Source organism: Podarcis tiliguerta, assembly GCF_965153285.1.
Source record: "Podarcis tiliguerta genome assembly, chromosome: 3".
Lineage (NCBI taxonomy): Eukaryota > Metazoa > Chordata > Lepidosauria > Squamata > Lacertidae > Podarcis > Podarcis tiliguerta.
In genome coordinates this window covers 36,452,774-36,469,246 of record NC_139536.1, presented here as the reverse complement: position 1 = coordinate 36,469,246, position 16,473 = coordinate 36,452,774, and the positions used below count along the sequence as shown (strand labels likewise).

Genomic DNA, 16,473 nt, shown 5'->3' with positions numbered 1-16,473 from the left:
TTAAGCTCACTTTTGTGCTTGGAAATCAGATGCATAAAACTCCACGTTTGTTTTTTTTCATTTGGCTCTGCTAACCAGAAACACCAGTTCTTCTGTTTAGTAGAGATATTGTTAATATTCACAGGACTATCAATAGCTAGTGGCTCTCATACTGCTTTCTGCCTTCAAACTGCAATTTGAAGGAGTCCAGTGGAACTGATTAACTGAAACGTGAAATTTTTGGTTTACAATTTTACCAGACTAAAACAAATGATATGACATGTAAAGTTAGCCAGGGCAGGTTGAGAGGGGACAGTTTGGCTGGAGCAGGCATTGATGTTGTACGCGCACCTCCTCCCGCATGCTCTTCTATGCTGTTGACTTATCTGTATTTCTTCCCTCTGGTATTGATGCATTTATTTGCACTACCCTGTTTTAACTGGGATTTTTGTTAGCCACACTGAAGGCTGCTTTTGCAGTGGGAGGTAGGACACATAACATAAGCATAGATAGATAGATAGGTAACATAAGCATACAATCCTGATCTGCATAATTTGCTTACAATATTTGAAGCCACACTATAGCGCACTGTCACAGTCCAGGGACTGCTATGACAGATCTCTTGCAATATGTTATACTTCCAAGTGCTTTGGAATAACATTGCAGCCAACCAGGTTTCACTCTTGAGCCTTGCTTTGGATCACTGCCACTATGTCTGCCGACATCAAGGTGAGTGGGAGTTCCACAAACATTGAGTTAAGAGAACACAAATCTACACACATCTCAGTTTGGGTGGCTTCCAGTACTTCTTTTTCTCCCCTTTACTTTACTTGAGAGAACACTGCTCGAGGCAGTGTTTTATGGGTGGCAAGAATGTAGAACAATCCCCCAAACAAAGGGAGAAACTACCAAATAAATGTAGGGCTTATTCAGAAAGAAACAAAAAGAAATGTAAAAACAACAAAAGAATATTGTGATGGCATAAGCGTTCATAAATCAGTCCAGTTTTATTAGACACAACAAACTCTGATAGCTATCCCAAAGGCAAAAGAGTATCTTAAAGTAATACAGGTTACTCTCCGCTTATACTTGTTCGACTTGCGCTTGACTGCGTATACGCGCGGTGCCAGGAGATAATGAAATAATTTAATTCATACTCAGAAATGGCAGGAGAGAGCTGGAGAGTCCTTGTGGCTCATGAGGAGACCCTCCCTGGAGCCTGAAGAGGATGTCAGTAAGGGCAGAGGAAGCCCCAAAGAGACTGGAGGCACAGCGGGGCTTTGTTTAGGCTGCTCGGCCTCTCCTCCTAACAGCTGACACGCGGGGTAGCGGAGCATCTGCCACTTTTTTGAACGTCCTCCAGCCTCCTGCTGGCCCCAGAGCTTCAGTTCTAGTAGTGGATATTTTTGGATACAGTGAGAGTGGCACAGAGGGCTTTTAAAGGGTGTTTAGCGCTATGATTCTTGTTCTTCTAGTGACTAGCTGTGCATATAGCTGTATTGGGCATCACCCAAGGATTGGGGAGGAATGGGGCATCACCACATATTTCATCAACCTCCAAAGCCCCTAGAACCAGAACATAGATTTGGCACCAGTTATACAACTGTGACTGAATCTCAATTAGGCTGAATGGCAAATGGAACAAAGGACACTGAATTTTGCATGGATACAGAATATGCCAATTCCCATGCAGCATAGTACCTTCCTGCCCAACCGTCTTGGGTAATTGTTTCTTGAACTTGTGTTTTTGTGCAGGCATATTCCTAATGTAAATTGGAAGTGCCGTCTCTTTTATGCAGATTATGGGTTTTATAAACTTACTTGCCTTGTAGGAGGTTTGACTCACTGCATTATTTAACAAGATAGAACTCTCTGTTTAAATACCAAGTAGTTAGTACTATATAGTTTTGCATGCAGTACATCTCAAAGTTAAGCTTAATTTTAGTTCTCAAAATTGATTAACCAAGGAGGAAAACAAAAGGCTTATGCATCAAAGCATCTATGCAGAAGGAAACAGGACAAGTGAAGAATTAAGCTCCGTTTCCTGTTTGTCATTCAGTTAGTCTGGCTGCATTTCCATTAGAGCTACTTCAGCTGGCATTTCTAGCTGGTTATTAGTGTGCCCAGCGAGCCATGGTTTGCTGGAGAAGCTCAGAGTTTTCAAAAATAGTGCCTGAAACCTTGATCATCTTAGTTTTGCTGAACTGGTGCTCCTGATTCTTAAAACACTTTAAGATATCTATTATTATTATTATTATTATTATTATTATTATTATTACATGCAGAGCTTCAAAATAAAAGCATTCAGGAAAAGTATACAGTAATAATTTTCTGTCATCTCTTTGTGGAAGAAATTCAGGTAGAAGAAATAAATACATACCTCTGTCTTCCTTCCTGCTTTATGTGAAGAAGAAAGATGGGAATTAAATGATCTGAGACGGTTTCAATTTATTTCCATTTGTTTATTGCCCACACTTCTCCAGGGCTTTGCATTCTAAGATTTCTTATATTATCACTTTATAGTTAGGTACCTGGATGCTTTTCCATATTGGCTGAAAGGTAAGGTGAGATGTGTATCAAAGCATGACCTCTAATTCCGAAGGTTCTCAAATTGAGCTACACTGAGATGCTCTGCAGAAAGGTTGCAGTACAATTGAGAATATCTGCTGGGCCTGGCATTTGATTTATTTTTTCTGTTTGAAAAATGTTTGAGTTTGTTTGTTTGTTTTTTGTATCCACCCCCCCCCCCAAAAAAAAAACTGGATTGTGGAATAGGCTAACAACACCCTGGTTTCAGGCCTGTGGCTTTCACCGTATGTAGCTGGTGCAGTTTGCTGATTTTTCCATAAAAAGTTTCTTATGGAAGGCCCTTTCTCAACAGCTTGGCCGAGGGTCTGTGACTTTTATACCATGGTGCTGTTTTATCAGCGAAATTTATGGAATATTTCGCTCTTTCCTTATTTAGCTAGCATATTTAAACCCCTCATTGGGATTGAAAATATTCAATTTGCCATATAAATTTAAATGTGGTAAATAAAAATGAATAAATAAAACTACAGAAGTGCACCCAGCTCGTTAGAAAGCTAACACTGCAGCTACTAGAATGAGTTATGTACATATATAGATTTGTGGAACCAAAGCTAATGTATGGGGGGAGAGTTTTGAGAATAGCTACTCTCCCATGATTACTTAACGTTTGCCTTTCAGGCGTATTTCATAATGTTGGCCCCCATCTGTCTCAAAAGACAGTGGAGTGTGCCTCTGGGGGTAAAGTCAAACTGCTGCATTGGTAGCACCAATATGACCTCCCCAGGGTGCAAGCCTGAGCAGTGTGCGTGGAGGTTCTAGGCTGCCCAGACGACAAGACCCCACACTTGGCCCTGCTAATGTAGTGCAAAGAAAAGCAGAGCAATACGTTTGGCACCACCTTGGCTGCAGGTGTTGCTCGAAGGAGGAATACAAGGTGCCATCAAACCATCTTAGGGACTCCCCTTTGGATTTATGTAGGATTTACTCCTTAAGCTTTTATTCTCCCGAAGATATCACGCAGGGCATCAGAGGTCTAGCATCAGAGTTTTCCTTCTCCTAGATGGGCTACCTTCCCAGGTTGACAGGCCCTGTCTGTCCCTCACTTCCCTCTCCTGCTTTGAAATGCAAGCATTAAAATTCTTACAATGTTGAATGCATGTGACGTTCCTGTCTTGCTTGTAATTAAGCCGTTAAAACATTTCTTCTGTTGATAGCTGTGCTTCCCGATATGGAGCACTTAGATTTACTGCCAGTTAAAAAATTCTGGATTGACAGCAATTGAAATTTAGATTTTGGTCATAAATGGAAATATAATTTAGAGTGCAGCCACGTCCAAGTGTATCTGAAGGAAGCATCAGATAGCGGAACCGTTATTAACATGAAAATCTCTTTGAGTTTAAGTCTTTGACATGCTTTGTCTAAAGTGTTTAGAGAACTGGACAAAAAAAGCTTGTTCTGCGGAGTGTAGGCAACTACTGGTTTGTACACTGAAACAACACACTAAATAGAAAGACCTGTGAAATTAATGACCACCTTCTCACTGGAATAAAGTGTAAGAGGGGTGTCTTCCCATTTCTCTTCTTCTCTCCCCCCCCCCCCACCTTTCCTGCCCATTACAGAGTTTCATATTATCCAGATTGCTATGGTTCGTCTTGCTAAATGAGCTTTGTAGCACTAAGTTAATTTTCTGCCAGTATTGCTTCTGGCTGATGACTGTGGGTGTTTGTATATCCATTAAGTATGCTGCCAGGATGCATCCACCATTTTCCACCTCTTCCATTAAATGGCTGTCAGCAGGTTTACAGAACTGCTCTCTTACTCTGCACTAATTGCAGAAAGGCTGGTGGATGTGATGAAAAAAACAACCCACAAAAAAGGAGCAAGAGCTTGTTCAGAGATCTCAAAAAGTAAATAGAAATGCCATCAGCAGTTAAATCAGATTTCGCATATAGTCACAGTGTGATTAGCAGGATGATGATATAATTTCTTTTTAAATTCTTACTTTGCAGAGCAAACCTATCTACTACCACAACTCCACATATCAAATAAAATATGTTCAGGCATACACAACTGAATATAGGTAGAGTTGTGGATAAGGCATGCCTATTAAAGTAGTGTACATTCCCTGCTGGTTTTACAGTTGATTTCGAAATGGAAACCTGTTAAAATGGCATCAAATGTTATCTAGCTAAGATAAATGAACATGAAGAGAATGAATGGATTTCACTTACAAAATTCAGTATGTCAGAAACCCCCTGCTGGCAGGGAGTATCTAAGGAAAGACTGTATGAAGCATGCAGACTTTGGTTTTAGGCTTCAAGCCTAAACAATAATAAAATAATTCACACATGAAGTTTTGTGTTTGGTTACTTTGCCTGTGTGGCTTTTCAAGACCAGATATGTTTTAGTTTTGTATATATTTCAAAATAAAAACATATGTTTTACAGTGGTACCTCAGGAGGTCCGTTCTTAACATGAAACTGTTCTTAACCTGAAGCACCACTTTAGCAGGGGGCCTTCTGCTGCCGCTGTGCCACTGGAGCACGATTTCTGTTCTCATCCTGAAGCAAAGTTCTTAACCCGAGGTACTATTTCTGGGTTAGCAGAGTCTGTAACCTGAAGCGGATGTAACCTGAAGCGGATGTAACCCGAGGTACCACTGTATATTGAATTTAAAAGTTATTAACATGAATCTGAAAGATGACAAGGTTTGTTTGCCTGTGGTTTTGTTTTGTTAAAACAAAAATAAATTCGTTTGCAAGCAAAAATTAATTAGCTTGCATCGTTTTTGCTCATTTCTGACTGGACTGGCTCTATCAATTATTGGAGGAATAATATGCTGCATTATTTTAGGTAATCTATCAGAAAAAGCCATGTTTCTTTTTTAAAAAATGCAAAAGCCAATAAATCATACTTCTGAAAGATGCCATTGCTGTTGGCAATTTGGAATCCACTCCCATATGTAAGACAATTGGACTTTCAGCCTCATAGATTGCGTGTTACCCAACCTGAGGTCCTTCATATTTTCTTAGAGTAGAACTGCTATCACCTCTGATCATTGACCAGGTTAGCAGGGATGATACTGAGAAATGTGATTCAGTTTGAACTCCACATATGCCCATATATTTTACTCGACTTTACTCTGAGTAATGAGTGTGGTGCCATTGCAGAGGAATCTGACAAACGTACATTGGTTTAAGCCAAATCTTCTCCCAAAGCAGCTGTGCAGGGAATTGTATCTTTGCCTGAGCTACAACATAAGGGCAAGCCTCATTAGTCCTCAGAACCTTTGTCATGTTATAAAAGCATTATTCAGCTCTGAGAAATTTCACCAGTAAATGGATTTAGGCTATTTACATTTCCTGGGAAATATCCCCACCTTTCCCCACAGGGTACACCTCAGCCGCCTTGCTGTGAGCTTGAGTTGGCCAGAGACCTCTTGTAACCTCCACTACCACTGTATGCTGGGAAACCTATATTGATATGTCTGATTCAGAACTTGCGATAATTAGCACTCGGTGTCCTTTCCATCCATCACTGTCATCAAGGTAATCGCCCTGTGTGCTAGAGCTAATGCCCGCCAGGAAGCTTCTTTCTGATAACTGGGCATCTCACAGATACTCAAACTACTCAGCTTTATGAATGTTCAGAAGGCTGTTCCACACTTCCTTCTCTGCCCTGTGGATGCCTGCGGGACCAGACCTTTCTTCAACTCAACCACAACCCTTCTCCTTGCCTCATCTCCCCCATCTTTTTGCCTCTCAAACCATGCTTGTTGTTTCCTTCAGGTTTAGTTGGAACCCTTGAGGGAAACACAAGGCAGCGTTATCCCATAAGGAAAGCCTTTCTGGTATTTTGGGGAACTTCATCAGAAAGATCTTTAGGAGCCCTAGGTGGGAACTGGACTTGGGACTGGGCTGTCTTATGAGCCACTGCACTTGAGCCTGTCAGGTACCTTTTTAGAAAACAAAGTCAGCTGTGTCTCCAAACTTCAAGGGGCACGCCACATGCGTTTTAAATTGTTCCAATCATCCACACTGGGGCTGCATGCACATTGTACATTTAAAGCACATTCTCTCCTCCCCCTCATGGGAGCCTCCCAGAGTGGCTTAGGAAACCCGGCCAGATGGGCAGGGTATAAATAATAAAATTATTTTTTATTATTATTATGGTTCCTCCCTCCTATCTCTACCTTCTTTCTCTAATCTCAGTCTTTCGTTCTGGTGGTTCTCATATCCTAGCCATTTGCATTTGACCTTTAGGCTTCTGTTTCAAATTCCTTGGTTCTCTAGTGCCCACCTATACCCCATGTAAGGCAAATTCTCCTCTCTATGGCTGTTTATATAAAAGTAACTGCAGCAAACTCTGGGCTCTGCCATCAGCCCAGGGGACCAAGGGCCCCTGGGAGGCTATACCCTTTGCCTCCCAGTAATAATGTCAAGACAAGGAGGAGACCAATCGAGACCCAACCACTGAGCAGAGAAGGGGTTGAAGGGAGCTAGAACATTCTGTTTTCCCTGCCAGTTGCCCTGTGACGGCAAAAACCAAAAGAAAATGACACTGGTTCCATCCATCAACTGAAAAATTAGGGTTACCAATTACTGTTAATCTAGAACACAACAAGGGAAGATTAGCCCAGTGTGTACTTGATATGAAAGCTTGTAGCTCATCGCTTTGGTTATGGCCTGGAAGAACTGATCTCCCTTCTCTGCCTTTTTCCACTACTCTCCTGTTGTGTGTCTTGTCTTTTTTGTTTGTAAGCCTATTGGCTCTCTCTCTCGCTCTCTCTCTCTCTCTTGACCTTGAGAAAAAATACAGTTAAATAATACTAAATCTTATTTCTAAGCAATATATTGAACTTTTTATAAAAAAAAATTAAAGGCATTGTTGCTTGAACACAATATGAAATTGCAACCTCTTATAGAATAGTTGCCTTCATAGAAAAATAGTAGGAAAATGATCTTTCAAGGTCAGTTAAGAACTCCTTTGAGAGAGCAATTAATTTACCAATTCTAAAGTAATTTGAATCTCTGCTTTAAGTTAGTTTACCGTACTCAAGTAGATGAATACTAGTTTAGATATTGCAGATCTATCATAATAGTGATATTTATCCATTAAACGAGACTATTCAATTCTGTTCTCTAAGGAAGTAGAATTCAATGACTGAAATATCAGGCATAATCAACAATAATGACTTGAACACACAAATGTATGAAGTGCGAAGTAATGAAAGGTAGTTTGTTTAGAATTAAATATGGAAAAGTTCTATGCTGTTGAATCTGTTGTTTCAAAATTAGCAAATGCTAGTGTAGGCAATGACCGATTTACACACGTTTGATATGTGCGTGACTGCTCGTGCGCACATCGCAGCAACCCAGAAGTGGCCAGAAAAGGGGGAAGTATGGGGTGGAGTTGGCTTAGGCATGCTGTGACCCAGAACGCAACCCCAACTCAAATCAGGGGTTGCCTATACACAGCATATTTATAAAAACAAGCCTTCATCATATTTCTAAGTTTGCTTTATGATTTAATCATGGCATGGATTTTAAGCTTCTGACTTCATTCAGATGGAAAATGTCTTAGGGATGGATCTAAATTGATTGAGCATAAGGACAAGAATCTAACAGTCACCATTGATATTTCTGATGTAAATGCTTAGGAATCAAAGAAAGAAATGAGCAATCAAATCAAATCCATGCACTCAAGAGTATTTTTTTGTACCTAAAGCAGGGGTCGGCAAACTTTTTCAGCAAGGGGCCGGTCCACTGTCCCTCAGACCTTGGGGGGGGGGGGGCTGGACTATTTTTTTTAAAAAATGAACAAATTCCTATGTCCCACAACTAACCCAGATAAAAGCACAGAATCTACTCATGTAAAAACACCAGGCAGGCCCCACAAATAACCCAGAGATGCATTTAAAATAAAAGAACACATTCTACTCATGTAAAAACACGCTGATTCCCAGACCGTCCACGGGCCAGATTTAGAAGGCTATTGGGCCAGATCTGGCCCCTGGGCCTTACTTTGCCTACCCATGACCTAAAGCATATCTTGAAAATACCTGTTCAACCTTTTGCTTCGACTTCTTTAATATTTTTTCCCTACTATTCAAAATGATTTATTTTTAATCATAATATGATAGCTACCCACTCCCTGCCCCATGTCACATCTCATTCAGGTTTCATGACTCTCTCAAGTGGCTTTTGAGGGGAGGAATGGCAGTGAGCTCTATTGTGCATGTTAAGCTTTGCTTCCATTTCTTTTAATCCAAGACATTGGTTAGATTCTCCACTAAACCACCATGTCAGAAAGCAAATGGATCTCCCTGCTTGTTGCTTCTAATGTCATCTTTTTTGATCCCCAGCAACCAGCCTGCACATTTAATGCGGTTTACAGCGGATGAAATCTCAATGGCTTCCCCATTATAGACTATTGCTTAGGTTTTTTTGTTGCTTATTTTAGCATCTCCAGTATTTCATGCATGGCAAGGTACTTGCTGTGGTCAAATCCTATGGATGTTGAATTCCCCAAGGAATAGGTCTAGCTGAAACTAGGAAGCAGCACTGCTGAATATCTTCCTACATAATTACCTGAGTTCTAAGGCTGGTACCTTTTCAGAGAGCTAAATTGAGTTTTTATGGTTTCTATTCAAGGTAGAGGTATTTCTTAATTTCCTATTCATTTTTAGCAAATTGCTATCCTTTCAAATTGTTCCTCGTAGCATTGAGAAATCTAGGCCAGTAGGGTGTGCTTCAAATACAATCTCTGGAAAGACGTTATAGTAACGGTGTCTAAATACAGGTTCTCTCACTCTTCTTGCTGATTTATTTTAATTTGTCTATTGGTCTAAACCAATAAAGTGTTTTTAAAAATCCAAACACCATTTCCCTATCTCTTAGTTTTTATAACTCATACAATATGAAAATAAGAGAAAGTGTAGTTTTGCTTTTTCTAGTTCTAGAATGTTATAGGGTTTTGAAAACTGTAGTTGGCTTTCTATTCATTTTATAAGTACTGAGTCAGACCAGCTTTGAGCAGATTCAGTTAGCTGAGTGTACCTTTTTGTCTCTTGGCACATAGGATGAGATTTGTTGTTTTATGTGGCTTCATGCTGCTAAAACAAATTTTGGACTGAATCTTAAATTGTTAATTTTATATTCCTGCTTTGAATCCAGTACAAGCATACTTGAGAGTGTGACTAAACTTATCATGGTGGCTTTTATATTGCCTTGTTATCAACTTAAATCACTGCAGGTAGGAGTCATGGGGCTTTATTTTTACTTAAAATGTAACACTGACATTTCTGAATTTACCAGCCATACCATATTTTAAAAGGTTAATAACCTTTTCTAATATAGGTTGGGTGTTTTTTACTAGTCATATTGTTCAGACGTTGACGCACTCTTGGTAAATTTTATCATTAGCACTTGGTTCAGGGCATAGCTGCAAATAAATCCCTCATTGAAGATTTGAGCAGAGTCCATCAAGGGCAGGTGAACCCTATTAAACTTGGCTTTGTTACCAACAGCTTTCTGGCTCTCTTGTTTCTTTGACAACTGGGCTTACTTCTCTTTTGGGCCATTTGTATGGTTCTGCCTTGCTTGCTACCAGATGAGCAGTGTGTGACCTGCTGAACAGCACCTTTCCCATTTCACTGAGTGATGGTGCTTCATGTTAATGAAAAAAATTACCTTTGGATCTGTTAAACGGATCTGGAAGTAGCTGTCTCAATTTCAGTTAATATTCTAAACTTAAGGTAATACACATTTCAAATTGTTTGAATTTGATATAAAATAGAACTTTTGAGGGAGAAATCAAAACACATGGGTTCAAATTCATATTTATATGATTAAGATAATGGCCACATCCAAGCACTGAAACATAGTTATAAGAACACACTGCACTCACATATTGTAACAATCATAGTTTCTCATTATGTCTCAACATAGGAAACTTGTTGAATCTTGTCCAGTATCTTTGTTAACAAGCTCATAGTGTTCTAAATTGAAGCTTTTATTCTCCTTCCCTTGAACATGGGGGAAGAGGAGAGGGGCTGTGCAAGTCCAAAGCTTGATGTGGTACATATCTAATTCACGGGTGGGTAACCTGTTGTCCTCAAAATGTTGGACTCTCAACACACTAGCCTCATCTAGCATGGACAAAGATGATCGGAGTTCCCCAAGTTTTAACTGCAGTAAAAACAGAGTGTTCACTTAAAACATGACCCAAAATAACTGCATCATTTTTCAAAGCCATGAAATTGATCTTTTATTCATATTTCAAGAGAAGGGTGTCTCCCCAGCATGACCGCTGTGTAATCTAGGATGGTTACTGCAAATAGTGCCTATTATTACAAAGTGAAGCAAAGGCTATAGGATGAATGAATGCCATTTGCCTTATTTAAAGCAATTCATTACCTTACCTTAACATACAATGCTGTGGCAATCTACAGGTATCCAATTTCTACTGTTCCTTAAAGAATCAGTTCAGTGTAGCAGATCAGTGCGACTAGAGTAGAAAGTTTAAATGTGACCTTAAGTTCATATATTTGGTAATCTAACTGTGTAGCTTTGGCAATATCCCTTCTGTCATACTTGAACTTACTTCTTTAAGCTCCTTGAAGAACAAATCAAACACAAATATTAAGAAATAAAGCACAGGCCCTATTTACCACTTATTTCTGTGCATATTGTGTTATTTTGTGAGCATTTCCATTCTAGTTTGGGAAACCTTAAGCCGTTGACCATAATATGAATATTTTTGTGAATGGAGATTAGTGCTATTTGCATGAAGTATAAAGCTTCATTAAACACATACAACTGTCAAGGTCAACACATTTTAATTATTTTGATAATCAAAAAAGGCCCCACATCCAAATACACAGCAAACCACCAACAGACCTCAAATACATCAGCATTGTCTTAATCATAAGTTGCATTGGCATGGGGTTCCAATTGACTTCAGTGATCTAGAGTTTTGTATAACCTAAGATTCACAGAAGTAATGAAGTCATTTCAGTACTGCCACAACCAAGCAGCTATGGAGGAAATCATTTTACTGCTGCTTTGATGCCATTTTATATTACGGTATTTGGGATAATGTTGTTAGTGAGTGGTCTGTTCCTCCACCACCACCACCATATCCCTACCACTACATCTGCTTAATTCAAAATATAGATTATGTTCCATCTTGAAACTACCTGGCACTTCTTTTTTAAAAAATTGAAAGCGTTTTGAATTCCAAACAAACACCACTGATGGAAAATTAGGCAATAGTTAACCTTAATTGGGACTCCGTGGGTTAGTCTAGAGAAATTAATTAAAAATAATAGACCAATGTTCTTAAATGCTAGGGTTCTCCCTAGACATCTAAAAGGGCACCTGAGTGAGGACTGTGTAGATGCTAGCAGTGCTAGAGGCACTAATTGATAATGTGCTTTTATTAAAAATATATATAATGAAATCTTGCATGCTCTTTTATTTGAAGTGGGCAAAGTAAATATGAAGCGTAATTAAATTTTGCATCCATTGGTTAGTAAGCCTACTTCAGAGGTCTTTTGAGCTTTCACCAATATTGCACTAGGGGTTCTTTTAGCCTACTCAGTTTCTCAGTTGCCCCACACTGGCAACTTGTTGTTTTAGTATATTTAACAAGCTCTTATAATTTACCTGAATAGATTTTATTCTGTCTGCTAGAGTATTTCATTTCTTTTAACGAAGTAAGTAAAATTAGTTGTTTCTGTTCATTAGTAGTCTAGGTAGAAACATGTGTTCCTGATATCCTCAAGGAGAAATTGGAGAAAATCAGAATAGGTAAACGATCCTTGTATTTTAGCAAACAAAACAATGATTCAAAGGTGTGTGTTTACTCTCTTGTTTGGTTGGCCATGTCCCTCTAGGCATCTCTCACGAACAAGCCCTGTTGAGTTTACCCATTTCTAAGGTATTTTTGTCACTTGGGTTTATTGGGCATCCAAAATTTATTTTGTTTTCCCAGTATTTATAAACCAGCATAGATAAGAGACAGTTATTATTCATAAGAAAGGTAAGAGACACATTTAGAGGAGTTCATAAATTTACCTGGACCTGTAGTAGCCAGGAGCCTTCTACCTCAGTCTGTCCTGTGTGCTTCATTAGGAAAAGACCTATTAATACTCTGAGACTTTCTGAGGAAAGAATTTGGTTCATACAACAAAATGGACTTGTCTTGAATGGAAAAAGATTGTGTGCTGTGCTACAAACATTTGCTTTCCTTTACTACATTTTTTGCTGTTACTTATGAAATAGCTAGCCTTTATTAAAAGTAGCTGTTTACAAAATTCTACAACTTTGCATGTAGAAAGCAAGATGTTTCTGCTTGGAATAGCGCATACTGGGAGATGCTTATAAGTTGGTTAATTTCCTAATAATGCTGTATCTTAATAGTTGTCATAGAAACATTCCAATCAGTATCTCATCTTGCGGGGTGTGTTATACGGTAAAGGTAAAGGACCCCCGGACGGTTAAGTCCAGTCAAATTTGACTCTGGGGTTGCGGCACTCATCTCGCTTTCAGGCCGAGGGGGCCAGCGTTTGTCCACAAATGGCTTTCTGGGCCATGTGGCCCGCATGACTAAACCTCTTCTGGTGCAATCAAACACCAGTGAAGGAAGCCAGAGCACACGGAAACGCTGTGCTGTAAAATTAACAGAATATAGAGCAGTTGTAAGGAAAATGGGATTGTTAAGGCTGACTCCCTGCTGTAGGATGAAGCAAATAGAAGTGTAATGAAATGCTTCTTCATTTCATTGCATAATTTGTATCTTTCATGTTAAAATTTCTAAAAGGAATAACAAACCGGAATAAATTAATTTTGTGCTGGGGCATGTATCTTTATCCAGTTTTAAAAGAAATAGTATCAGGTCCTCATTTGGTTCTTCCCTTGTTCTACCTTAAGCTGTTCCTGTTGAGCTTAATATAATATAAAGCAGCATTTTATTGAATTTAAGATCTTGCAGATCCTGAAGAGCAGGCTGTTTTGTTATCAACTTGGGCTTAATAAGCTCTAGTTAAAGGCATCATTTCATAATTTATTGCCAATTCTTAGGATATAGGAGTGAAATAAAATTGAAGCATAACTTGTGTTAACAGAAGAAACCAAAGGCAATCCTTAAAGTACACATGTGGAAATCAAGCTAAGAATAATTGACACTGGTATAAATCTGCATAGCAAATGTAAAGGATTTCACTGGGCTTAAAATGAGACAACGCATTTCCAGGCTTCATGTGATTTTCCTTGTTGATGTTTTTTATTTCCATCATTGAATATGGCTATAATGTAACATAAAAGTCAGAACTGGACTACTGGTTAAGTAGCCCATGATCCAGAGGAATACTTTGTATACCTTCATTTTTCTAGGTTTTTTCTTTCCAGGACTTGCCTTTACAGAATTCACCAAAGTTTTCTCTTAATTGCAAATGCAAACCATTCTCAGTTTTCATTAGGGACTTAAACCTGAAAATTTGAAAATAAATGGAATTCGTTAGAATTGGGCCAGTATCAGCACAGATGAAGCTGAACATATCATGATGAGTTTTAAAAACATGCATAGTTACAGATCTAAGTTGTTTCCTGGTTAATATCACAGACAAGTTTGCAAAATCCTTTGTTGGCATTTAATAAATGCTACGGTGAATGTCATGCACAAGAGGATAAAATTATGCAATATTTACATTGGCTAGTTGCTTTTTCTAAATAAGGCTTTAGCTGCCATGCTAATCAGACACCTTAGAAAGAGGTGATGGTTTGGTGGAAGTCACCGATCAGTTGATCACATAGTGTTAGTAGGTAGGAAGAACTGATACTGATGTTTTGTCTTATAAAGAGAGCTTTTGCAAAAAATGAATGGTTATTTGTTACATACCTTGGTTAAATTCAGTATTCATTTGCAGTTCACAAACTGTATTCACATGACACTGTAATCTGAGAACCAAGTTAGTAAACGACCTAGCCTCATTTTAGAAGGAGGCAACAAGTAATTTTGCCTAGTTTCCTCATTAATTGCATTGTGCATAGAAACTCTCACAACTAATGCCAACTAGACAGGATGTTTGTCACATAATTTGCCTTTACCTGGTTTCTTCTCTAATTAATTGCTGGTGGGAGAAGCTACACAAGAATTGTGGCATGGCAAGGGAGTTAACCCTTTTCTCTAGAACAAATTTTTAAGGGGCTTTCAGTGGGTGTGTGGGTGTGTGTGGAGGAAATAAGCAAAAATCTCCCCACTTCTGTTAGTAGCTCCAGTCCACTGGAGCCAAAGTGCAAGTTGGATTGTGCTCTAAATGTGTATCTTGCCATTCCACTGGAACAGCACTCGGTGATTATACCAAGTTCAGTAATAATGTATTGGTGCAATGAAGGTAAGTTTAATATCTTAGGGCTTAGACTAATAGGATTAAATCACAGTTTATGGAGATGATTATATTGTAAAATACAACATATTGTATGCGCCTCATTGGACAGAAACATGTTTTGTAGTCAATAATCCCATCTCCCCAATTTTGTGTCTTGTTAGATTTTCAAAAGAAGCAACCAGATGATGAGTCCACTCCCAGCACAAGCAACAGCCAATCAGATTTGTTCTCTGGAGAAACAAATAGTGACAACAGTAATACCTCCCTATCTACGCAGACTGTTAACTCCAACCAGCAACTTTCGACAGAACTGAATGTAACTTCACCGAGTAAAGAAAAATGTAAGTGTAAGGAGAGCAAAGTAGGCTCTGCTCTTCTCTAGCATCTTTAGTTTTCAGCCTTTAAGAAGAATGTAGTGATTTCTTTGGGAAACTGTAGAAAACTGCATGAGAATGATAGTTGTGTGACAGTTGTAGGAAGATCAAGGGAAGGAAAGCATTTTCTATCTTGATTGACTAGAGCTCAGTTTGCATAGTTTTATCATTTTCATAACACTAATTACTACATTTGTCAACCTATAGCTTAACTGTTGGCCTGTGCTGTGGAAACTAGAAACCATATTATCACAATAATTGGGATGATGTTCTTCAAATAAGTACAGAAAATTAAGCATGCAACATAGGGTGTCATCCAATTGTTAGGGGATCTCACACATGGTGACTTGTGTAGAATAAGCATAAATACTTCCTGAAACATTTGGGTATTACAGGCATACATTTTGCTGATTCTTTTATCTTAGTCTGACAACTTCCTTTAAAAGTAAAGTATTGTTCAATAGTTTGAATTCAGATGCCATCAGTGCTATTTCTTGGAAGTTTCTGACAAAAGTTGAAATTTCATTGTGTGCTTCTTTGCAAAGCTCTTTCCTCTGAAATACAAAGCCTTATGTATAGATATATATCTGTATGTTGGGGAAAGGGATGTAGATCTAGTTATTTATTTGGTATAAGTGCTAGGAAGATTTGTACTTTCTCACCATTTTCTTTGGGACAATGTGATAAAGTGCTCTCTTTCAGCCACTTCTTCATTTGGAACGAAAAGGATTTTTCTCTAGGCAGTAATTTTGATAAGTCACTTACTGTTTTTCAGTGGTGCTAAATATGCTGTTGGATTAATCTTGTTCATTGCATTTATATTCTGCTTTGCAGATAAAACTCAAGGAATAGGAACAGGAGATAAAATCATCTTACACCTTAGAATTGGAACCTCTTAAATACTGTAGGGAGTTTTATAAAAACAAGCTTTTAGTCTATATCCACTTAGGAGCTCTGAAAAAGGCCAATTACTATTGTTGGTTGCAAACATGAATAAATTGTTCCAAGTAAAAATCACAGAAGAGACAATTCCAGTCAAGAATACTATGTTCAAGTATGCTAAGTCGAGATTTCAGGTGGAGGACTGCACAGTTGAATGGCTGCCCATTTGGGAATAGGGGGAATGTTACACACAGAAAATGAGCACAGTGGGAAGTAAAGCTAATATCAAACCCTTTACCAGAGAACTTTGGGGCTCAG

General features: G+C 38.7%; 1 protein-coding gene across 1 annotated transcript in view; it reads left to right on the top strand.

Moving 5' to 3' along the window:
* The window catches only part of ZFAND3 (zinc finger AN1-type containing 3), a 132,274-nt gene that overhangs the window by 68,485 nt on the left and 47,316 nt on the right, over window positions 1-16,473 (top strand). Inside the window, exon 4 of the mRNA XM_083434590.1 lies at window positions 15,061-15,240. Coding sequence (XP_083290716.1) covers window positions 15,061-15,240 — 180 coding nt within the window. The remainder of the gene's footprint in view (window positions 1-15,060; window positions 15,241-16,473) is intronic.